At 40.5% G+C, this 24,725-nt stretch overlaps 1 protein-coding gene across 2 annotated transcripts in view; it reads right to left on the bottom strand.

Annotated features, from left to right (window-relative positions):
- TMEM87A (transmembrane protein 87A) overlaps positions 1-24,725 on the bottom strand; it is a 43,205-nt gene that overhangs the window by 16,421 nt on the left and 2,059 nt on the right. Inside the window, exons 3-12 of one of the 2 annotated variants that reach the window (XM_058666004.1) lie at positions 22,303-22,388; positions 19,129-19,242; positions 16,134-16,187; positions 16,010-16,054; positions 11,528-11,645; positions 8,886-8,947; positions 7,636-7,819; positions 6,214-6,313; positions 3,310-3,403; positions 2,467-2,549 (exon numbers count right to left, since the gene is read on the bottom strand). In XM_058666004.1, the coding sequence (XP_058521987.1) occupies positions 2,467-2,549; positions 3,310-3,403; positions 6,214-6,313; positions 7,636-7,819; positions 8,886-8,947; positions 11,528-11,645; positions 16,010-16,054; positions 16,134-16,187; positions 19,129-19,242; positions 22,303-22,388 (940 nt within the window). Of the gene's footprint in view, positions 1-1,810; positions 1,880-2,466; positions 2,550-3,309; positions 3,404-6,213; positions 6,314-7,635; positions 7,820-8,885; positions 8,948-11,527; positions 11,646-16,009; positions 16,055-16,133; positions 16,188-19,128; positions 19,243-22,302; positions 22,389-24,725 lie in introns of both variants that reach the window. The other variant, XM_058666005.1, reaches the window with a different exon arrangement.

Raw genomic sequence — 24,725 nt, 5'->3', positions numbered from 1 at the left:
AAATAACTCCTTTTCTCTTGTCAAATCCATTGCTGGCTCATGGATTACACGGTGGCATAATTTTTCCCAAGAGACGTTTGTGTTTTCTTTTTGTCACTCATGTGTTGGTTACTGTGGTGCATTTTTCTCATGGTGCTGTAATTTGCTGTTGTTGTTGTTGTGGCTGTTCTAACTCATACCAGTTGCTGACTTTGTTTCACAGCATCTCAATTATGGAAATGTATAGTGATGGAGTACTGGGGTCTATCATGTACAGATGTGGGGAAATAATGAAACATGTATCCCTGCTTTCAGACGAAAGATAGATTCCCAATGAAACTGTTGGACATGTGTAGACAATGGGATGCTGGACTGTCTGACATTGTCTGTACCAACAATGTCGAGGTACACTTAAATAAGAGACTAATAGAATTATGATTCCTTATGAAAAACTACACTATCATAGTAAAATGGGGAAAATCTGTTGGGGGGTGGGAGTTTGGGGGAGGAACCCCAGCCTATACAAAACTGTACCACATAAATCAGAATTCAAAATAAAAATATATTTTTAAAAATGTTTAATTTGAAGAACCAGAAGAGGGGTTGAAATCATGGGATTGAATTCTAGGCCTTTGCTTATGGCACCAGCATCCCTTATGGCCACCAGTTAGTGTCCCAAATGCTCCACGTGTGATCCAAGTCCCCGATTATGGCATGGAAACATAAGGATGACCCAGGTGCTCGGACCCCTATACCCATAAGGGAGACCCAGAAGAAGATCCTGGCTCTGCTTTGGCTCAGATTTGGTTGTTGTAGCCATTTGGGAAGTGAATCAGTGGATGAAGAGCTCTCTCTCTCTAACTCCGCCTTTCAAATAAAAATAATTACTTAAAAAGAAAGAAAAACATTACTTATTCAGAAAATTGTTACCTGCTAGTTGACTTTGTCCATAAATGAACCAAAATTAATTCTGAAGGGTGTTGATATTAAGACGATCCTAAAGTCGCCTTTTTGAATGAGAGGAGCAAAATATTTAACCTGGTTTCAAAACCTGTTAAATCCTCAGAGTTTCAAAAGAGTCAAATCATCTATGTAGTTCCTGAAACTGCACTTTTTCTCTTTTAAAGATTTATTTGTTTTTATTGGAAAGGCAGATTTACAGAGAGAAGGAGAGACAGAAAGATCTTGCATTAGCTGGCTCACTCCCCAAGTGGTTGCAACAGGCAGAGCTGAGCTGAGCTGAAGTCAGGAGCCAGAAGTTTCTTTCAAGTCTCTCACATGGGTGCAGGGTCTCATTTGGGTTGTCCTCTATTGCTTTCCCACACCACAAGCAGGAAACTGGAGAGGGAGTGCAGCAGCCAGACACGAACCAGTGCCCATATAGGATTCTGGTGTGTGCAAGGCCAGGATTTAGCCACTGAGCCATCACACCTGAAACCATATTTTAAGTATCAAAATCTTTACATAGGTTTCACAGTATTTAACAGTTGCTAGAGGCTAAAAGAAACAGTACAAAGCAGCCAATGATTCTAACACTTCACCCATAAGATGATCCAAAATCAATGGCAAATGCTCATTTAAAAAAGATAAGCCAGAAGCTTTTTTATTTTGGGTGCAGTCCAAATCTCCAATGTGATTTTAAAAATAAATACAGGAAAAACAAACAAACAAACAAAACTGCTTACCTGAAACCTCAGGTTGTTAAGATTTAAAATACACTATTCCCCAGACTAAGAAGTACAACACTGGCATCTCCTTGCAGAAAGCTCAATGGAAACCCATTTCAAGCAGAGAAATGTCCCATCATCAGACAAGCCCATGAGAAGGATATCCACCAGCACAGGGCAGTGTCTAGGAAAGCCAAGGGGATAAAGGCCAAGGAAGCAAGATCAGTCTGGGCCTGCAGACAAAGAAAAATAAGTGGTGAAAAACAGGTATCTAGAGAGGCAGAAAGAAGAAACCAGCACATGATTCTGTATTTGTATTAATCACTTGGAACAGTTCTGCAATTGAATGGAATGAAAATGAAAAGCACTAACACTTGAGCCATAATCATTCTCCCCTTGTTACCAACTTTTACACATTATACATAAACTGTCAGTTACAATCGCTACACAGTGCAACATGCTGCTAACTACCACAGAGCCAACTACCAAAGTGCTTGACATCCTAACAGGCATGTGAAGGGATGACCACGTGGAGGAAATAGTCAGGTGGCTGTGAGTTCCCATGCTGTCATTCCCTATTACTATGATTTAGGCTACAAGGACAAAATGACCTTTCCAGGTTTACAGAAACATCAAGATACCAATTATTGAGTTCCAGAACTGTAATGCAAAGGATTTTTACAACCAAGAGCTCACCTCCAACCTCCAAATAAAATGTAAAGCAATTTATCTGTCCTCCAAACCATGCTGCCTGTTTCTATAAGTTTATATTTATTATACTTTTTATATAACCACAAACACCCAACTGCTAGGACAGTACTGAAAGGATATCCATAAAATAATACAGGCATCAATTGCTGAGAGGGCCAGGTTTACTATCAGAGCCAAGGTGTTAGAAAAATACTATGGCAGAGTGAAAGGAAGAAGAAGAAATCAACAGTTAAGTTGTTAAAAGTCCTAAGAAATAACAATGTCCTAAGAAATAAGTTGGTAAATGTCCTAAGAAGGCGGGGGAGGGGGTTTGGAAAACAATTTATGTTCACAAATTTTGATTTAAGAGGCAACTTAACTCCAAAACATACTGAGCCCAGTATTCTTAAAGGTCTAATTTATAGGATTTCCCATCTTGAATCAGGCTATTAAACAATCTATTTTTAAATGACTAAGAAAATGATAGGACTAGCCTGGGGAAGCCTACTTCTTCACATTAATCCAGCTCTATCAGAAATCATTACTCAGATCTCAGGGTTTAGCTCCCCCTCCTTGAAAAAGCAACTAATTATGCAATTCTCAAGCACAGGGTGATTTTAACTGGCTGCACATTAAGGAAGACTTTAAAACTCAAGTGCTGACTAAGCAAAGAACAGCAAATGCTCATGTTTCCAATTACAGAGCATTTTGGACATGAGAGATTAGGAATGCTCAATCAAATGACATCTTTGCAAATATTGCAAAATCCAAAAAACACAGATATCTGAAACACTTCTAAACTCAGGCATGTCAGATAAGGAATACCAAACTGTGTATATATTTGAAAAATTAGAGCCTGCAGGTGTCTTAGAAATGAAAGTACAGAAGCCTGGAGACACTTCCAATTCACTCTCTAAAGACACAAACAATAGAATGGAAGTGAACACAACAATTGTGATTAAGCAGTACTGACCCCAGTAACTCTGAGGACCCCCTCCATGCCAGAGAACAAAAGGTAAAGGGCTCCAGCTACCACAACCTTGTGAAGAGTAACTCCAAGACGAGGTCTAAAAGAAAAGCAGAAACAGGGTTTGAGTACAAAGAGAATGAACCCTAAGACAAGCTAAGTAACAGAAATTTATGTTAATTAATACAAACCTACAATTTTTTTAGTTTTATTTTTAAAAACGTATTAGTTTTTAATGATCCAATATAGTTTGTAGATACAATTCTAAGAATATAATGATATTCTCCTTTTCCTTCTCTCTCCCTTTTCCTCTCCCTTTCTTTGTCTGATTCTGAGACATCTTTTAAATTTACATTACAGTAAAAACAGACCTATGCTTCACTAAATATGAAGTTTAATAAGTGACAGTGATCACCAACACACACCTGAAAAACACAACATGGGGAACACCAGAATTTAAGATCAGGTTTTTGGCAACTGCATCTGTTAACACTTGCATTAACAGAAAATTTTGATGCATACTGAAAAACAGTAGCATAATGAACCCCTGTAAACCCATCACCCAGTTCTGCCAAGTAACAACCCTACGCCCACTCTACCCACCTCATCCACTTCCCATCCTTTCTATTTTCTTGAAGTAATCTTAGATACCATATGTTTTTGTACATATTTCAGTGCACGTTTTTAACAGATCATAAATTTTTATAGGCCTAATCAATTATAAAATTTAAAAATTTCAAAAATTTTGTAATATAAACAGATATCCTATTGCACTTCATTACACAGTACACTTGCAAACTAAAAATTCAGCAAAATGTAAAAATTTTTGAGAAGATTTTGGTGTTTAAAATCCTACTAAATCAGAACCTGCACGTCACCAAGCTCTGCAGTGACTCATAGTATGGTGCAGCTTGAGATGCTGCCTTAAGTCACATGTGCCTAAGGCCTTAGCAAATTCTCTGATACACACTTTCTACGAAAGGACAGGATTTTTCTCCCCACTGGTGAACCTTAGAAATCTACAACACTTTCTTGCAAACAGGAGGCAATAAAATATGTGTTAAATGGACAGATACATTTTAACAATTTAGGGCCGACACTGTGGCATAGAAGCTTAAGCCTCCATAGGCATTGCTAGCATCTCATATGGGTCCAATCAGTCTCAGATGCTTCACTTCCAATCTGGCTCTCTGTTAATGTGCTTAGGGAAACAGCAGAGATGGTCCAAGAACTTGGGCCTCTGCATCCACGAAGAAGAAGCTTCAAGTTCAATGCTTCAGATCAACTCAGCTCCAGCCACTGAGGCTACTTGGGGAGTGGAACCAGTAAATGGCAACTCTCTCTGTGTCTCTCCACTTCCTCTCTGTAAATTTGCTTTTAAAATGAAAAGAAATAAATCTTTTTTTTAAAGATTTATTTATTTATTTTATTACAAAGTCAGATATACAGAGAGGAGGAGAGACAGAGAGGAAGATCTTCCATCCAATGATGCACTCCCCAAGTGAGCGCAATGGCCGGTGCTGCACCAATCCGAAGTCGGGAACCTGGAACATCTTCCGGGTCTCCCACGCTGTGCAGGGTCCCAAGGCTTTGGGTCATCCTCGACTGCTTTCCCAGGCCACAAGCAGAGAGCTGGATGGGAAGTGGAGCTGCCGGGATTAGAACCAGAGCCCATATGGGATCCTGGTGCGTTCAAGGGGAGGACTTTAGCTGCTAGGCCACGCCGCCAGGCCCTGAAAATAAATAAATCTTAAAAAACAAAAACAAAAAACCACTACCCCTTTCTCAAAACTCCTTTGAAATGAAGCAGTAAATTTAAAAGAAATTAACTCACACCTCCCACCATACTTAAAGCAAGACATTGTGAAACTGCCTATACCTGGCTAACTTCAAATTCTCTCGTCATACACTCTTGAGCTCTGTTCAGTCACGCTTTTGATTCCCACAACTTCATCAATTCTGTTCTTACTACTGTCACTAAGGGTAATAATTCTCAATCCTTCCACCTGACCTAGCAGGAGCATCTGACCCAATCACTCATCCTTGGAATACCGTCTTCAGTGTACCTCTTGCCTCACTGCTCATTCTTTCATTTCCTCTGCTAATTCTACTTCATCCTGACTCCTAAATGATACAGAATTCTTAACAGCACAGTCCTTGCACTCCTTAGCTATGCATCTCACTTCATTTCCTTAACTATATACAGTTTCATAACATTTGATGACAACCAAATTATTTCTCTGCCTCAACCTCTCTCTTCCTCAACTCGGTAAAGGTCAATTCCTTCCTGTCACTAAATGAAGCCTTCTCCAACCCACCCTATCTGCAACTGAACGCTCCAGCTTCTGCATAGCAATCCCTGTCCTTTTTTGCCTGCTTCACCTCCTCCACAGCGCTTATCACTGATATAATAACACTTAACTGCTCTTGCTTAAATTTTGTCTGCGCCCCTATCACCCTCAACCAAGATACAAACTCCAAATCTTTTGTTTACTTGCTGTATCCCCAACATCTAGTACCTAGAAACTCAGTAAGATAGTTACTTAAAAAAACAAAAAACAAACAAAAAAACTACTAGACAGTTATAGTAGCAAAATTTTTGATTTGCAAAATTTTTTTGAAGAATAAGGGTCTCCCCACCACCACCACCAAATTTACTCTAATGGTGTTTTCATGGCATTTGTTACACTACAGGCTTTCCTGCAGATCTCCTTGAGCTCCAAGAAGTGAAATGCATAGACAACAGTAGTATTCTTCCAGTGTTTACAACACTACAAAATTTCAGAAACCTCCTTCCTATTTAGAAATTCTTCCAATTCTCTCGGAACTAACTAGTACTTTCAAAGCCTGCAATACCAATTCAATTTCAGCATCATTTTCAACTGTTCTTGTACGTAGGAAGTTACTTACTTGACTATACCATATCCCAGACTGACTATGATGACCAGAGTTCGAGCCAGTGAGCGTTTGACTGCCGAAAGCAATTCTGCAAGGATCAAGGCCCCTTGTACTACAGGAAGAAAGGATGAGAGTTCATTTCAGTACCAGAATGATGATCTCTAGAATTCTTTGGAATATGTATTAGTACTGGTTCTACTAAAAGGAGTACATTTTCTGCAACTTTTACAAGTACAGAAGATAGTAGCATTTACAATCTTACAGCATTTTTTGTGCTAGTTTATCTTCTCTGCCGTACCTACCTCCAACTTCATTAAAATCTCAAAAGAATACTTTACCCTATGGATTACAGCATCAAAGAAAAGTTCCCCTCATTTTTTTTTTTTTTTTTTTTAAAGATTTATTCTTTTTATTACAGCCAGATATACACAGAGGAGAGACAGAGAGGAAGATCTTCCGTCCGATGATTCACTCCCCAAGTGAGCCGCAACGGGCCGATGCGCGCCGATCCGAAGCCGGGAACCAGGAACCTCTTCCGGGTCTCCCACGCGGGTGCAGTGTCCCAATGCATTGGGCCGTTCCCCTCATTTTTAAAAGCCGAATTATAGGTAAATCTTGTAAAGCACAAACCACACACATAAGCATGCATGCTGGTACATATACCTTCCAACTCATTTTCATGTCATTTTAAAGATGAGGGAAAGATATAAATAGTGTATCTTGTAACAATAATTAATAAGCAGGGCTTGGCAGCGTGGCCTAGTGGCTAAGGTCCTCGCCTTGATCCCATATGGCTGCTGGTTCTAATCCCGGCAGCTCCACTTCCTCTCTCTGTCTCTCCTCTCAGTGTATCTGACTTTGTAATAAAAATGGAATAAATCTTTAAAAAAATAATAATAATTAATAAGCAGAGGATCTGATGGGCAACTGAAGCTATTACAAAATATTTTGATGCAAAACAAAACTTGTCATTATCAGCTCACCTTATTAAAAATATAAGCACCATCCTATTTTCTTGGTATTACTGTATTTTTCTAATTCCTAGCTGTACTTTCTGCCTATATTTTAAGATTTTTGAAATTGAAGTGTGTGTTAACGACATCTTACAAGAAAATCAGCACTGTTCATTTTCTTTCCAATTTTTCTTTATTAGATGTACACACTACCTTAGAAATCAATAGTAACTGAGATTTGACAGTGGTTACGATCATTTCCTAAATGGTCACTCTCAGGCTTTATGAATTCGATTCTAATAAAATTACTTCTATACCTCTAAATCCATTAATTATATAAAGTTATAACAAAAGTCACAATCAGTGATTCTAATAATTAACTGAAGAGTTTAATCTATTTAGTCAATAGTGACCTAGGGAAAATTTTCACATAGCTCATCTGCCCATCCCTTAAGCCAATAACCATTTTTTGTTGACATACCAGATTCTCCTTTGTATCGAATATTCTGAAATTCTGCATAGAAGACAGCTTTCTCAAGCATTCCCAGGAAGATGACAGCACCAATCCAAAACTGAATTCTCAGGAGATCTCTCCAGTAGCAAGCAGACCATGCCAGCCACAGAACACCAAACAGGACGTAGACAATACACATCACCATGAAAAACTGTCATCCAATCAGGTGAGAAATAAAAAGGAAAATTAGGGCCAAGAGTCAAGTATCAGGATTTAGAATCAATACAGAGTGATAAACTACTAAATATGTATATACCATTTTCCATTTAGAAAAGAACCAGTAGATCTTTGGAGTTTACCTCTAACACACACAGAAGAATTCTCTCTTCTAGGAAAGAAGCTATCTAAGGACCTATCTTCAAGACTGTTTCCATATTCTGAACAATGATATCAGTTAAGAGTGCAGAGATGCGACAAGAAAAAGTACATCCAGAGACTGCATGACAGGGCAGAAAAAAAGCAAGCAAGAGAAATCTGAAAACAGATTAAGAGGGGTTAGTGTTGTGGCACAGCAAGTTAAGCTGCCACTGTGATGTATCACAGTTCTGGACTGAGTCCAAGCTGCTCCACTTTCAAACCAGTTGCTTGTTACCAAACCTGGGAAAAGCAGATGGCCCCAGTGCTTGGGTCCCTGTCGTACTCTTGGAATACAGATGGAGTTCCCAACTCCAAAATTCAAACCAGTTCAGTCAGTGTGGTAATTTGTAGAGTAAATCAGTGCATGGAAGCTCTCCTTCTCTCTGCCTCCCTCTTTCTATAACTTTAATTTCCAAATAAATGTAACCTTTTAAAGAAAACTGATTAAAAACAGACCTAGACATAGGCACAATATACACATTTGTGCACGCACACACACACAACCAGAGAAGAGCTGAACACTTCATTACTTGGGTATTTAAGTGGGATCAGAAACTACAGGGTTATATCAAGAAGTGCTTGCTTTGGAACCCAGAGAGGATATGAGATGGTCTCCAAGGTGCCTTGCATGTCTCAAATGCACAACGTTTGTGACTTCTTTAATTTACAGATTAAAAAAACAAGTGCACACAGGAGATGCTGAGTTGCACAAGGCTGCAGTCTAACAGAAGTTCAGAGCTAAGGGCAACATTTTCTGAGTTGGACAGAACTATATAAAAAAGAACACTGCCACATAACATGGGTGATCTTCCAAATCAAACTCCTTTCACAATAAGGTTGAAGAATATAAGTTCACTTACGATCATCAACGGGTAGTCTTCAAGAGTGAGGTATTCATAGGGACCCTTTACTTCAACAGTCACTGCCAAAACACAGTCCTTAGAATTAATTTCATAGACTCAAAGGTTAAATAAAACATTACCTAAAATGTGTCCCATGGAATAGTTTGTTGGCAGTGGTTGGGATGCCATCTGAGATACTGGCATCCCATTTGTAATTCCACCTTCCTGCTAAGCACAACCTGAGACACAGCAGGTGCTGGCTCAAGTGGCTATGACCACTCCCCACGAGGCAGACCTGGATTCAGTTCCAGGCTTCAGGCTTCGCTCGGCATGGCCCAGCACTGAATGTTGTAGACATTTGGGTGACTGAAGATTCCCTCTCTCTCAAATAAGATAAAAATAGGTAAACTGTTAAAACCTTTTATAATTTAAAAGTTTTAAAAAACATCAAATGCATTGGATCAATTTATTTTAAAATTTCATTGAATCATTTCCTTTTAACCACTTCAATCCTGGTGAATACTGTACCTGCACAATACTCCGAAATTCACTAAGGGTTCTCAAGAGTCCACACACATCCTGCAAAGCTCCCCTATGTGTGTTCCAGTAACAAGCGGGAAAGCCCTTTTGTTCCCACACTCACACCTTTGAAGACTACTCTGACTATTCCCTCCACAAAGCCTTCCCTGGGCTGCCTATCCATAGTTATTGCCTTTCTCCTCTCAACTCTAAACACTTCAGACAGACATAGCTTACAACACATTATTTTCGTGCTTTATAGAACATACTTTCTTTGTTATTATTTTATTTTCTTTTTAACACTGTTGACATAGTTGAACAGGATGCATGCCCATGTGAACCTCTGATATGGGGGAGGAAGGCTCAGCTATGGAGGGATAAAATCTACAGTATCATACATAACAGTGAAATTTTCCAATATTGCCAGTAAAGTCAGCTCAGCAGCAAAACATGGACTGGCAGCATTATTATTTCTATTCAATATTCTGCTTGAAAAGCAGGATAGAGAAGGAAACTACAAAGTAAAAAGAAGAAACCATGAAGGAAACAACCAATTAGGAAGACCAATTAGGAAGTTATTACAAAATTCCAGGTAAAACATGCTGACTCCATGAACTAGATAGCAAAAGTGGAAAGGAAAACAAAACAAACAAAAAAATTGGGCCAATAACACTTACTCGTATTAACTACAAAAGTTCCACATTTTGATAATTCTAGTTCAGAATATATATATATATATATAATCACAAAGTCAGATATACAGAGAGGAGGAGAGACAGAGAGGAAGATCTTCCATCCGATGATTCACTCCCCAAGTGACCCTAACTGCCGGTGCTGCACCAATCCGAAGCCAGGAGACAGGAACTTCTTCCAGGTCTCCCACTTGGTTCCAGGAACCCAAGGCTTTGGGCCGTCCTCGACTGCTTTCCCAGGCCACAAGCAGGGAGCTGGATGGGAAGCTGGGCTGCTGGGATTAGAACCAGCACCCATATGGGATCCTGGTGCGTTCAAGGCGAGGACTTTAGCTGCTAGGCCAAGCCGCTGGGCCCTCTAGTTCAGAATATTAAGAACAACACTAATTAAAAATTTAAAATGCAGCAAGATCAAATGGTGAAAATTAAAATCCAGTATTCTGGATTTCAGTATTCTGGATAATCTTCACCTGTGGCATAAGCATCCCATATGGGTACCAGTTCATGTCCTGGTTCCTCCATTTGCAATCCAGCTCCCTGCTAGTGCCCTGGGAAAGCAGTAGAGGATGACCCAAAGTCTTGGGCCCCTGCCTCCATGTGGGAGGCCCAAAAGAAACTCCCATGCTCGTGGAGAGCATAAGCAGGTGCACATGGAGGATATGGCAGTCTATCAGAACCTGCAGAGGATACCTGGCACCACAACAGAGGACAGAACAAACCAATAAACTACTCCAGCCATAAGTTGGCAGTGAAAAACTGGGCAAATGGAGACTCTAGGGCGGACTATGTCAATCATTGGATTCTGCAGTGACTTCATCGTGCTTGGAATGGAAAGACCGGCAACAATCCCTAACTATCAAACCACTTGAGCAAGACCCTCTGAGCATGTCCCACATCGGGGACCTGGGATGGGTGGGAGACTGGGTAGGACTTTCCCCTTTATTTCCCCCTTTACCCCAGATACAGAAAAAAAAATGTGGAAATAATAGTCTTACCCACTTTCCTGTAGCCCTTGAACCTTTGTGCCCTAATTAACTATATAAAGATTGTTAAAAATAAAGAAAAAAAAAAAAAAAGCAGCAGCAGCTCCCATGCTCCTGGTTTAAGCTCAGCTCAGCTCTGGCCGTTGCTGACATTTGGGGAGTGAATGAGCAGACGAAAGATCTTCGTCTCTCCTCCTCTCTCTCTCTAACTCTCTCAACTAAAATTAATAATCTTTTTTAAATAAATAAATAAAATAAAATGAAATCTAATATTTTAATACCTAGTTAGCAAGTAATGCAAAGTATCTCTGACTGTGCTGGCAAAACTAGGTGCAGAAAATAATTTTTATTTCAGTTTTTTCACTTTGAAAAAATTACTCCCTCACTAAAAGCAGTTTTATAGTACTACCTTGTATGACACAACCAGAAAAGAACAAACTTCAATAAGAAAACTACTTGAACTTACTGGTAAAAAGATTACTCAATGAATTTTCTTTTGATAATTCCTTTGAGGATGAAATGCCAATGTGTACAATAAAAATGTAAGGTGCATCTTGCCAAGTTTGCAATGGTTCATGCATTGCCTAGAAAAGGAAAAAGAATCTCAATTCTTCATCTGTTGAGAGCACAAGTTAATTAACACAACATGCAAGTTGTAGTTTACAGTATGCCCAGCAATATGGTACACTCTTTTCCTTTCATCCATGTCAGTGCAGAGTGTTCATATAACAAGGTAATGCAGTCTATAAATCCGTAACAGGAAGCATACTTCACAGCTTGTTACAAGAATCCTAACAAACATATTTACATTTTAGGAAGGAAATCAAAGCTAAAATCCCTAACCTGAATGTTTAGTCATGCTAGGAAACCTTATTATATTTACACCGAACTCATGAAACTAAGGAATTTAAAGTTCATTTAAATCCGCTTTAAAGAAAAAAATCCATGGGGCCCGGCGGCGTGGCCTAGCAGCTAAAGTCCTCGCCTTGAAAGCCCCGGGATCCCATGTGGGCACCGGTTCTAATCCAGGCTGCTCCACTTCCCATCCAGCTCCCTGCTTGTGGCCTGGGAAAGCAGTCGAGGACGGCCCAAAGATTTGGGACCCTGCACCCGTGTGGGAGGCCCGGAAGACGTTCCTGGTTCCCGGCATCGGATTGGCGCGCACCGGCCTGTTGCGGCTCACTTGGGGAGTGAATCATCGGATGGAAGATCTTCCTCTCTGTCTCTCCTCCTCTGTGTATATCTGGCTGTAATAATAAAATGAATAAATCTTTAAAAAAAATTATGGAAAACAAAATATGATGCACCTATAAAATATAGTGCTCAATACACAAATTCACTAGTGAAATGTAAAACTTAAACAGCAACAAAACTAAAATGATCTCACTTTATCAATCGTGTTGCACAACTGAAATTGCAAGAAAACAACTACAATGAATTTTTACTTTTAGGTTATGAAATAAAATCTTCTACCAATACAGTTCTTCTGAAAGCAGAAAATAAAGATGTAAAAATAAATACAGGGGCAGGTATTTTGCTTAATGATGAAGGCATTGGTTGAAACTGCTACTTCCCATACTGGAGTGCCTGAGATCTATCTTGGCTCCTCTCCTGATTCTAGCTTCTTGCTAACGCTCACCATGGGAGGCAGTGGGAACATCTCAAGTGATGTGTCCTGTCACTCATGTGGAGACCTGGATTGGGTTTCCAGCTCCTGGTTTAGGCCTGGCCCAGCTCTGGCCCTGCGAGTTTTCTGGAGTGCGTCAGGGGAAGGCAGTAGATGAGAGTACACTAGCATGCACTCGTTCTCTTTCAAGTGAATATTAAGTAAAAAGTAATTACTTAGTAAAATGTCACTACAAGAGCCACTGCAACACTGTTTAATATTGCACATAATGAAATACATAGCAAAAAAGTGGCAATAAATTCACACCTTAGGATACTATCCAGAAGTAATGATGCAACACACTGACCAAACTGGAAAGCACACATGTTACATTGCTAAATTAAAATTCAAAGTTGCCAGATAATACAGACTGCATGCAGCACTTTTTTTTTAAATCCTTCTTTTTTTCTTTTTTTTTTTTAAAGATTTATTTATTTTATTATTACAGCCAGATATACACAGAGGAGGAGAGACAGAGAGGAAGATCTTCCGTCCAATGATTCACTCCCCAAGTGACCACTACAGCCTGTGCTGTGCCGATCCGAAGCCGGGAACCAGGAACCTCTTCCAGGTCTCCCACACGGGTGCAGGGTCCCAAGGCTTTGGGCCGTCCTCGACTGCTTTCCCAGGCCACAAGCAGGGAGCTGGACGGGAAGTGGAGCTGCCGGGATTAGAACCGGTGCCCACATGGGATCCCGGGGCTTTCAAGGCGAGGACTTTAGCCGCTAGGCCACGCCGCCGGGCCCAGCATTGTCTTTTTAAACTAAATTAAGGGCTAGAAATTGTGGCATAGCAAGTGAAGTCACTACTTAGAACACGCTGCATTTCATACTGAAACACCTGCTTCAAGGTCCAGGTACTCTGTGCTTCCAATCCAGCGTCCTGAAGCATGCCTGGAAGGCAGCACAACACAGCCCATGCACTTCAATTCCTGCTACATGAGCAGGAAACCAAGATGGAGTTCAGAGATTATTTTCTTCTTTCTGCTTATACATACTTTTCTAGGTTTTTGACATATTAACAAAAACCCAATGGCTATCTTGTTTTTTGCACACAATTAATGCTTATTCCACCTTTGTGTCACATTCCTTTATCCTTCACTAATGCTACATAAGGAAAAAACAAAAGCAAAACAAATGACAAACTGAAATCAGAATGACACGCTGGCTGCAACAAGGCAAGGCTCAACATACTCGAATTCCTGTCACCCAAGAGAGAACCTGGGCACAGATCTTGGTAACCTGGTAACTGTCTTCAGCCTGGCCAAGTTCCATTTGTTCTGGCCATTTAAGATATCTATATCTCCCCCTACCCCCACCTCTCTTTCTCGTGTGTGTGCATGCACACAAACATGCATGTTTAAAAAAAAAAAAATTAAAATGAAAAATAAAGTTTAAAAACGAAGAAAAATAGCTGAATCTCAATAAGAAAAGCAAGCTTGGAATACTTATTTCATTCCCTTCTACCAAGCTCCTTGAAAAGGTCCTCAAAACAATGAGAGCTATGAGAAACAGCAGCTTGGCAGCCAGCTGTGGGGACAAAGCAGGTTAGGAGGTCCTTCAAAGACAAACTACCTAACCAGAATGGCAGAGTGCTGACAACTGCCATTCTCAGGCCTTGTCCCTGGGAACACTCACCGTGAACAACACTATATTCAGGACACTTGTCAAAATCACTCAGCGGAAGGAGCGGATGTTTAGCATAGCATTTGAGGCACCTACATCCTACAGAGCATCTAGATTTCTGATGTCCAGCTCCTCACTCCAGCTTTCTGCTCATGAAGACTCTGACAGGCAACAGCAGTAGCTTAAGTAGTTAGGTTTCTCCCACTCTTGTGGGAGACCTGGACTGAGTTCCTCACTGCAGGCTTCCACTGCTCCTCAATCCCAGAAACTGCAGGTATGCGGGCAGCAAACCAGCATTTCTCTGTCCCTCCAGCAGACCGGGGAGAGGGAAGCAATCATAAAACACAAAAGCTGCCTGATATGACCTTAAGCAACAGAGCTATCAAGGAACTGACCATTGGTGGGCAACTGGCTGAGTTAATATGTCACAACTTAGGACACCAATATACCATATTAGAGTGCCTAGGTTCATGTCCAGTTTGGATCCTAATTCCAGTTTCCTGCTAACAATTGCCCCAGAAGAGAGTAAGTGACAGCATAAACACTTGGGTCCCTCCCACCCACATGGGAGACCTGAATGTAGTTCCCGGCATTGGCCAGGCCCAGCCCCAGCTGTTGTAGGCATTTGCGCAGAGAACTGTGTCTGTCTGTTTCTCTATATTGTCTCTTCTTTCAAATAAATAACAAAAAGATACCCTTTAAAAAAGAGAATAAATCAAAATTCCAAGAAAATTTTGGGAGAATGAAGGGTTTACTGGGGCTGTAAAAAGCTCTGAAATCTTCCTGGAACTCTGGATGGCCACGTGTATGTGCAGGGTTCTGCATACACGCCCGGATGTGTGCACAGGCCCAAGTGAGTTCTGAGAAGGCACTAATATTCACCTCTGGCTGATGCCAAGACTCTCTGCAAGAAGCAAAGGTAAAGACAGATTCATAAACTGTGAATGCAGCCAGACCTGAGCTGTGTACTATGCAATTGTACTTGCATCCAGTGTCCAGAAAAGACAAAGCAAACTAGTCACTGACAGAGGCTGGTGAAATGAGGACTGATAAGGGATAAAGGACCACTTTTTGGGGTGATAAAGACTTCTGGAACTAGATATAGTGGGTGGCTGCACTGCTTGTGAATGTACATTAAAAAAAAAAAAAAAAAAAAAAAACAGAAACCAAAACACAAAATTGCATACTTCAAAAGGATAAATTATCTGATATTCATTGTTATAAAATAAATTTGTTTTTCAAAGAAACATAAGAGAACATGAGAAGTATCTTTTTCTCTTTTTTTAACCTTCTCCACATTTTTAATTAGACATTCTTTGAAGACTTTGCAAGTCTGAAGGGGAATGTGCAATAAGCATTCATACAATGTATATCTATAGCTTTTTGACATCACTTTAACTTTCCAAACTCTCTTCCCATCACACATCACCACATATAAGTTTTGATAACATTCAAGGTTCTTGTAAGTAAGCTTCTGTTACCAATTACTTACTGGGGAAGGTAGGAATAATTACAAAATCAAAATGGCTCACAGTATCACCCAGAGACAACCATTATTAACAGTTAGAATATAGCATTCAGTCTTGAGTTTCTTTCTAAATATTACCATACTGAGGGAACTTAAACAAGCATAAAACAGAATCCCAAAATAACTTACAGTTCTGTCTCCAGTAAAGGTAAGATTTGTTCCATTCTCCTTAACCTTTAAACATAAAAAAAAAGGAAAAAATTAATTCACAGCTTTTACTTTATTTTCAGAAATACATAAGGAAGACAATTACCTCCTGTCTTTCTCCTAGAAGAGGTAGTCGATGCACGAAATCCCCAGAAAAGCTCTAGAAAAGACACATAAAACTAAGATTAAAAGTAAGTAATAACAGTGTAATTCAAAAGTCACAAAAATGGATGAAGCAAAACATAATGCCTTAACAGAAATTCAACAAAACAGAATCAGCAGATGAGAATCTTCAAGTAATCACGAACCCATGAGTAAAACAGCATTAATTAAATGGGCTAGTCAAGCATTAAGAAAGACAAAGTTGCAAATACAGGGTATATAACTACATTAGAAGATCAGAAAACTCCCTCTCAGTTCTAAAGAGGAGGAAAATAAGACTTAAATCCAAGAACCTCAGTAGATGAGTAACTAACACTGTAATTCAATTCAAATATCTTAGACTTTATAAAAGTGTATAGAAATAAGGCTGTTTAAAACTACTTTAAGATTGCTTTAAAAAAAAAAAAGATCTTTTTTTAAAAAAGACTGCTTTTTTAAATTGAAATTCAACTATTTTTCTTTGTTTTTAAACTTCATTTATTACCCATAAGGTTATGTGCCAAAACCCTGCAATGGCTACAACAGATGGAAAAGTCTGTATATTGGTATAACACAGTGCAATGGGTAGCTTTCCATAATTAAATTCAAGAATGATAGATTTAACACTCCCAGGTTGGGAAAGTTATTTGGCATATCAGAGGAAAATACACAAGCTACTCAACACGACATTGCTTCTTTCTTCTAACATCTGTCCACTACCGAAAGTTTACCTTCACGTTCCCTAAGCCATGACAAGAACTGAGACCTTATGACTCAACCACCAAAGATCCCAAGCAATTGTGGCACAATCCCCACCTTCAAAAACAGTCATTAAACTATTGCACCACAGTGAGTTAAGCTGCTGCTTCTCTTGCTGGCCTCCCATATCAGAGTGGTGGTTCAAGTCTGTATCATTCTTTCTCTGATCCGAAATCTTGATAAACATGCCTGAGAAAGCAACTGGAAGATGGCCCAAGTGCTTGGGTCCCTGCTACCATTATGGGAGACCTGGATACTGTCTGGGTCCTGATATCAGCTTGGCCCAACCCTGGCCGTTGCGTCCATTTGTGAACTGTACCAGCAGACAGAAGACTCTGCGATCCTTCTCTATCCCACCCCCAACTCTCCCTTTTGCTGTTATTGTAGTAAAAACAAAACAAAGACTACAATTGTAATAGTTTTTTTTTTATGAACTTTTTTTTTTTTTTTTTAAAGATTTTATTTTGTTTTTATTACAAAGTCAGATATACTGAGAGGAGGAGAGATAGAGAGGAAGTAGAGCTGCCGGGATTAGAACCAGCAGCCATATGGGATCAAGGCGAGGACCTTAGCCACTAGGCCACGCCGCCAAGCCCAATGTAATAATTTTTTTAATACCTATAAAATGTTTTCAGCAAAACACTGATGAAGGGTCTGCACAATGGCTCCACAGACTAATCCTCCCCTCAAAGAGCTGGCTTCCCATATGGGCACTGGTTCCTATCCCAGCTGCTCCACTTCTGATTCTGCTCCCTCCCTGCCTGTGACCTGGGAAAGCAGTAGGGGATGGTCAAACTCCTTGTAACTCTGCACCCATGTGGGAGACTGAGAAGGTTCTGACTCCTAGCTTCAGATTGGCGTAATTCAGGCCATTTGGGGAGTAAACCAGTGGAAGGATGATCTTTTCCTCTCTCTCTCTGTAAAATCGCTCTTCCATAAAAAAAAAAAAAAAATGATAAACCTTTTTAAGCACAGAACAGCACATTTGTTAAATATTATTTCCAAGAAAATAATTTTTGATCAGAACCTTCATGACCGCCTTTATATAAATATTTATATAAAGAGAACTATATTATTCACTGTTCCCTCTTTCCCTAAAACAAGGCATGAAATTTAACCTTAAGGCAGTGACACTCTTTAAAGATTTCAGATCTGAAACAGATCTGTAAACCTACATAATTTGGTTTATACGGGGACATATCAATTAGATATGGCAACAACAGTTCCAACTATCAGGTTCAAGGCCCAGTGAATTGGCCTAGTGGTTAAGGTCCTCACCTTACAGGAGCCAGGATCCCATATGGGCACTGGTTCATGTCGGGCAGCCCTGCTTCCCATGCAGCTCCCTGCTTGTGGCCTAAAACCTTGGGACCTTGCACCTACGTGGGAGACCTGGAAGAGGCTCTAAGCTCGTGGCTTCGGATTGGCGCAGCTCTGGCCATTGCAACTGTTTGGGGAGTGAATTAATGTATGGAAGATCTTCCTCTCTGTCTCTCTTCCTCTCTGTATATCTGACTTTCCAATAAAAAAAAATCTTTAAAAAAAAGATCTTCCTCTCTGTCTCTCCTCCTCTCTGTATATGATTTTCCACTAAAATAAGTAAATCAAAACTGTATTTTTAAATGAGGCTTAAATGTCAAGTGACACAAAAACAAAATGTGTATTTATATACAACGTAAAATTATTCAATCTTCAAGAGGATGAAATTCTGATGCAGAAACTCTGCAACAAGGAAACCTGAAAATATCACGCTAGGTGAAAAAGCTATATAAAACAAGGAGTAAAAAGTGTGTAACTCCATGCGTAAGAGGTCTCCAGACTAACCAAACCCATATGAACAGCAGCAGCACAGTACTTTCTAAGGACGGGAGTTACTTCATGTGTATAGTTTTGGCTTGTGATGACAGAACTTCTCAAAAAATGAAGAAGCAGTGGCTGCACAATAATATGAATACAACTGTGCGCTTACAAATGGTTAAAATGATGAGTTTTCTGATCTGTAAGTGATGTGTTGGCTCTTTATACACAAAAGAAATCACATACTCTTTTCGATTAACACGTCAGGAGCTGACTATGCACCTTTCAGAATAAAGGTCCAACTTAATCCTGCTGGAAGAAACTAAAGTCGGGAAATGAACAGAGGCAAAAGCACAGATACTAGATTTTTCACCTCTTCCATTTCAACTACTGTGAAAGGTTACCTGTGTTTTAAAGAGTTCACTGCAATTCTGGAACAACTTTGATGACGTTAGATATTTCCCAGACAAGCCTCTTTTTTCCTTAAGATTTTCCAAATATGTCTCCACTTCATCAGCCTGGAAAAAAGAGCAAATCCAAAGACTAACCAATCATTGACAACTAAAGATACTTAGATGATAACAAGATCATCTGCTGCAGAAATATAATTTGAGTTTAATATATATATTAACAGCATAAGGCAAAGATCAGGAAACAGGATTTACAAATCTAAGGTAAGGGGTTGGCACCGAGGCACAGCCAACTGATGCCAACATCCCATGTGAGTGACGATTTTACCCCTGGCTGCTCCACTTACTAATCCAGTTCCCTGTTGATGCACCTGGGAAAGCAGCAAAATATGGCCTGAGTGTTTGGGCCGCTGTCACACGTATGAGAGACCTGGATGGATTTCGTGGCACCTAGCTTCAAAGTAGCTCAGCCCCAGGTGTAGATCATTTGGGGATAAAATCAAAAGATGCAAGATCTCTCTCTTTTTCTCCATCTCTCATCGTTTTTTGTTAACTCTGCTGTTTAAATAAATTTTAAAAATTTTAAAAGGAGACTCTGGCACTAGTAAATGCTTAAGCACAGAATTTCATTCTTTGGCTCCCAGAGGGTAGTTCCTATAATAATTCTGGGAAGATTGAGAAATAGCCAGAATCCAGAGAACTCAGTCATCTACAAATACACTTAAAGAGTTACCCAGGGGAGAATCACAGATTCTATGTAATTACAACACAATGTAATTAATGAATAAATTAGAAAAAAAAAAAAGAGTTACCCAGGCCCGGCGCCATAGCTCAGTGGCTAAAACCTCACTTTGCAAGAGCCAGGATCCCACATACATATCAACTTGTGTTCCCGCTGCTCCAATTCCCCTCCCTGTTTGTGGCCTGGGAAGGCAGCGGAGGATGGCCCAAAGCCTTGGGACCCTGCACCCCATGGGACACCTGGAGGAAGCTCTTGGCTCCTGACTTCATATCGGCTCAGCATTGGCCACTGGGGCCATTGGGGGAGCAGACCAGCAGGCAGAGGATCCTTCCTTCTCCGTAAAAATCAGACCTGCCTTTCCAATAAAAATAAAATCTTAAAAATAAAAATTACGCAGGTGATTTTTAAGAGTTTAGTGTCAACAACAAGATGTACTAAGGCACACACACGGACATATGGCACAGAACAGTTCTCCTGCTTTGCAGCACACTGCCAATGCTTCACCTAGCAGCTCTGACTGTTGTGCCCTGCTCACAGCTCTGCTCTGGCCCCTGCTGTTCTCAGCTCCTCTCTTGCATTTCAAAGTACCTGTTTGTCACTCCACGTTTTAATCGGGAGGCAATTCAAAAAGACTTTCAGATTCTTAACTCACACAACAACTGCAGAACAGAATCTGCCAACATCTTGGACAGTTTATACAATGTCTCAAATACGTGAACCTTTTATTGTAAATTCAATTTTTTTTTTAAAGATTTTATTATTGGGCCCGGCGGCGTGGTCTAGCGGCTAAAGTCCTCGCCTTGAAAGCCCCGGGATCCCATATGGGCGCCGGTTCTAATCCTGGCAGCTCCACTTCCCATCCAGCTCCCTGCTTGTGGCCTGGGAAAGCAGTCGAGGATGGCCCAAAGCTTTGGGACCCTGCACCCGCGTGGGAGACCCGGAAGAGGTTCCTGGCTCCCGGCATCGGATCGGCGCAGCACCGGCCTGTTGCGGCTCACTTGGGGAGTGAAACATCAGATGGAAGATCTTCCTCTCTGTCTCTCCTCCTCTCTGTGTATTCGGCTTTCCAATAATAATAAAATCTTTTTTTTTTTTTTTTTTTTTTTAAGATTTATTCATTTTATTACAGCCAGATATACACAGAGGAGGAGAGACAGAGAGGAAGATCTTCCATCCGATGATTCACTCCCCAAGTGAGCCGCAACGGGCCGATGCGCGCCGATCCAATGCCGGGAACCTGGAACCTCTTCCGGGTCTCCCACGCGGGTGCAGTGTCCCAAAGCATTGGGCCGTCCTCTACTGCTTTCCCAGGCCACAAGCAGGGAGCTGGATGGGAAGTGGAGCTGCCGGGATTAGAACCGGCGCCCATATGGGATCCCGGGGCTTTTAAGGCGAGAACTTTAGCCGCTAGACCACGCCGCCGGGCCCGTAAATTCAATTTTAAACCCTACTCTGGAGACAGTATCTCTTCCTAAATTCTTCTACCTTTTCAGTCCTTTCTACCATATAAATTCTACACATTATATTAAAAAGTAAAACAAAAAATTACCCAACACTGCACAAAAGATAACAGAAAACTTTAATACTAAATAGAGGCACGAAATGTTTAAGTTCCAAAAACATGCCAGGCAGTGGAGAATTTTTTTTTAAAACATAGACGAATTATCTTTGTAAAGAAATTTTAAGAAAAAATCAGGGAAAGGGAGCAGGACAACAAAGAAATGATGTGAACTGTGCAATCAGGAGCATGAAAACAGAATGGGGAAGGCCTGAAAAAAAAATCCATCTCAGAACAATATATCTTCAATGCTCGTGTATAAACTATATTCATAATAGTAGTATATTTATCTGCCTTGAAGTGACAGCATAAAAAACCACAGTAAAACCTCTTCCTTTATCAGGAACTAAAGCAGTGACACCTATAGTGTACCAATAATCATGCACTTCCATTAGAAATCGATAACTGAAAACTAAATGCTATAGCAGGTATTTAGCAGGGCAGTTAAGATGCTGCTTGGGGGGGGGGGGGGGGGGCTGGCATGATAGACCAGAAGCTAAAGTCCTCACCTTATATGCCCCAGATTCCCATGTGGGTGCCAGTTCATGTCCTGGCTGCTCCACATCCCTTCCAACTCCCTCCTTGTGGCCTAGGAAAGCAGTCGAAAATGGTCCAAAGTCTTGGGACTCTGCACCCACATGGCAGACCCAGAAGAAGCTCCTGGCTTCTGACTTCAGAACAGCTCAGCTCCGATCACTGTGATCACTTGAGAAGTGAACCAGCGGATGAGAGTTCTTTCTCTCTGTCTCTCTTTCTCTCTGTGTATCTGCCTTTCCAATAATAAATAAATAAATATATAAAAAAAAATAACACGTTGGGGTCAGATGACCCCTGAGGTCCAAGGAAAGTCTAATGATATACTCCTTACCTTGAAGTTGTAGATTTCATTGTAACAGTCAGCACTTTTAAGAAACCAGGTTATATTCAAAGATTGATCGCAAGGTTCTCCATCAACTGTAACGACAGAAATCTTAGAGAATAAAAGATGTTTCCAAGGCATTTTTCTTAAACTGTTAACATATATTTCTTTCCAAATCTAGCCTGAGACACTAAAAAACCAGCTCTTTTCCAAGCACACAATAATGAAGTAAATATATGCTAAATGCAATGGACTTTCTTCAGAGAAAACTTTTGTTCATAGAAGGAAAACAATAGTTAAGCAGTTTTTTACCTACTAAAACTATGGTATATCATGTGCCTTAAGACTTTAACTTCTACACCTCTACTGGGAAAAACTTGGGAGTGTTAACCCAGTCCTAAGTTACAACCAATCTTACAGTATTGTTCAAATATTTTTTGAGCAGAGCACAGGTACACAGAGATACAATGGCACTGCATTAGGCTAACAGGGAATGGGTAGGAACAACTAGCTGTATTCCAACCATAAACATAAGGAATAAGAGCACTAGGAATGTCATAAGACAATATTTGTTATTACTAAATGGTGGGATAATTCATGGTTAGACCTTAAAAGACATCAAGACTGGCAGAGCAGGGCTGGCATTGTAGCTTACTACTTGAGTTGAGCATTAGGATGCCAATATTCTGTATGGCATAGGTTTGAGTGCAAGGTTCTCCACTTTACATCTAGCTCCATGTTAATGTACCTGGGAAAGAAAAGGAGAATGACCCAACCCTGAACCCAAATGGGAAACCCAGAAGAAGCCCCTGGCTCTGAACCGGCCTAGCTCTGGCAGCTGCAGTCATTTGGAGAATGAAACCAGTGGATAGAAGCAACCCAATACAAGCTTCCCCTTTTCTTTGCTCAAACTAACTTTCCAATTATCAGCATAGTTTCAGAGGCCTCTTTCAAATTATGTAAAATTTGACCTAATAAAAGAATTTGTGGTGCCCAGCGCGGTGGCCAAGATGCTAAAGTCCTCGCCTTGAATGCACCGGGATCCCATACGGGCGCCAGTTCTAATCCTGGCAGCTCCACTTCCCATCCAGCTCCCTGCTTGTGGCCTGGGAAAGCAGTCGAGGATGGCCCAAAGCCTTGGGTTCCTGCACCCGCGTGGGAGACCCGGAGGAAGTTCCTGGCTCCTGGCTTCGGATCGGCATAGCACTGGCCATTGCAGCCACTTGGGAAGTGAATCATCAGAGGGAAGATCCTCCTCTCCGTCTCTCCTCCTCTCTGTATATCTAAATTTACAATAAAAAATAAAAAAGAATTTGTGGAAATTATATGGATATTATAATTGACTATGAAATATTCAAACTAGTTAGTTAAAAGCCAATAAGAAACTATTCCCTAAACAATTTCAAGGGAAATTTATGTTAAAATAAAAAGTTTAGGCGCAACACAATGGCTCAATTAGTTAATCCTCCACTTATAAATGCCAACATCCCCACAGGAGCACTGGTTCATATCCTGGCTCTACTTCCCATCCAGCTCCCTGCTTATGGCCTGGGAAAGCAGCAGAGGATGGTCCAAAGCCTTGAGATGCTGTATCCACATGGGAAACCCAAAGGAGGATTCCAGTTCCTGGCTTCAGATTGGCTCAGCTCCAGTCATTGTGGCCACTTGGGGAGTGAACCAGTAGATAGAAGATCTTCCTCTCTGTCCTTCTCTCTACAAATCTACCTTCTCAATAAAAATTAAATGTTTAAAACTTTCAGTGGAAAGCTTTAAGAGACAGCAGAAATTGTCCGATGTGCTCCATGGAAAGCTATATATCACACCCACAAAACATACATGGACACAACTGATAAGTGAGAAAGCACTAAAGTAACAAAGAAAATAATGTGACATTTAAAAGGCTCAAATCTTACAATAAACAATGATGTGAGTTTGACTTAGCCAGCTACAACTGGATCAAAATACAGATGATCAACATGCAATTCAGGCAACAACAGGAATCAAAACCCCTCTGTCCCTAACAGCTACTTTGACCTAGGAACCCAATAAAAGCCCATACAACAAAGCAGGTTTTCACTGAAGTCAAGTCTGTGCTTGGGACATTTTATTATCAAGAGCATTATATATTCTTCACAGCAATCTGCCTGTAAAATCGTTATGTCACTAGAATGTAAGTTCAGTGAGGGAAAGAAATTCCCTCTTCAAAAAGAGTCTTGGCACATGGCATATACGCCACAACTCAGAATTCTGTACTTTCAGGGAGAGATATATAGAAGCCCGTATCAGTGACCTAGATTTTCACCTCTGGTCTTGAGAGAGAGCTGCCTATGATCACGTAGTCTATAAAATAAAAGCACTTTCAGAGTGCAGAGCTTTTTATTAATGCACAATGGCATATTTCAGATTCAGATACAGCAGTGGCCCAACTGAAC

The sequence above is a fragment of the Ochotona princeps genome, chromosome 6 (assembly GCF_030435755.1).
Source record: "Ochotona princeps isolate mOchPri1 chromosome 6, mOchPri1.hap1, whole genome shotgun sequence".
In the NCBI taxonomy this organism is placed as follows: Eukaryota; Metazoa; Chordata; class Mammalia; order Lagomorpha; family Ochotonidae; genus Ochotona; species Ochotona princeps.
This window is presented reverse-complemented; position numbering and strand designations above follow the sequence as displayed.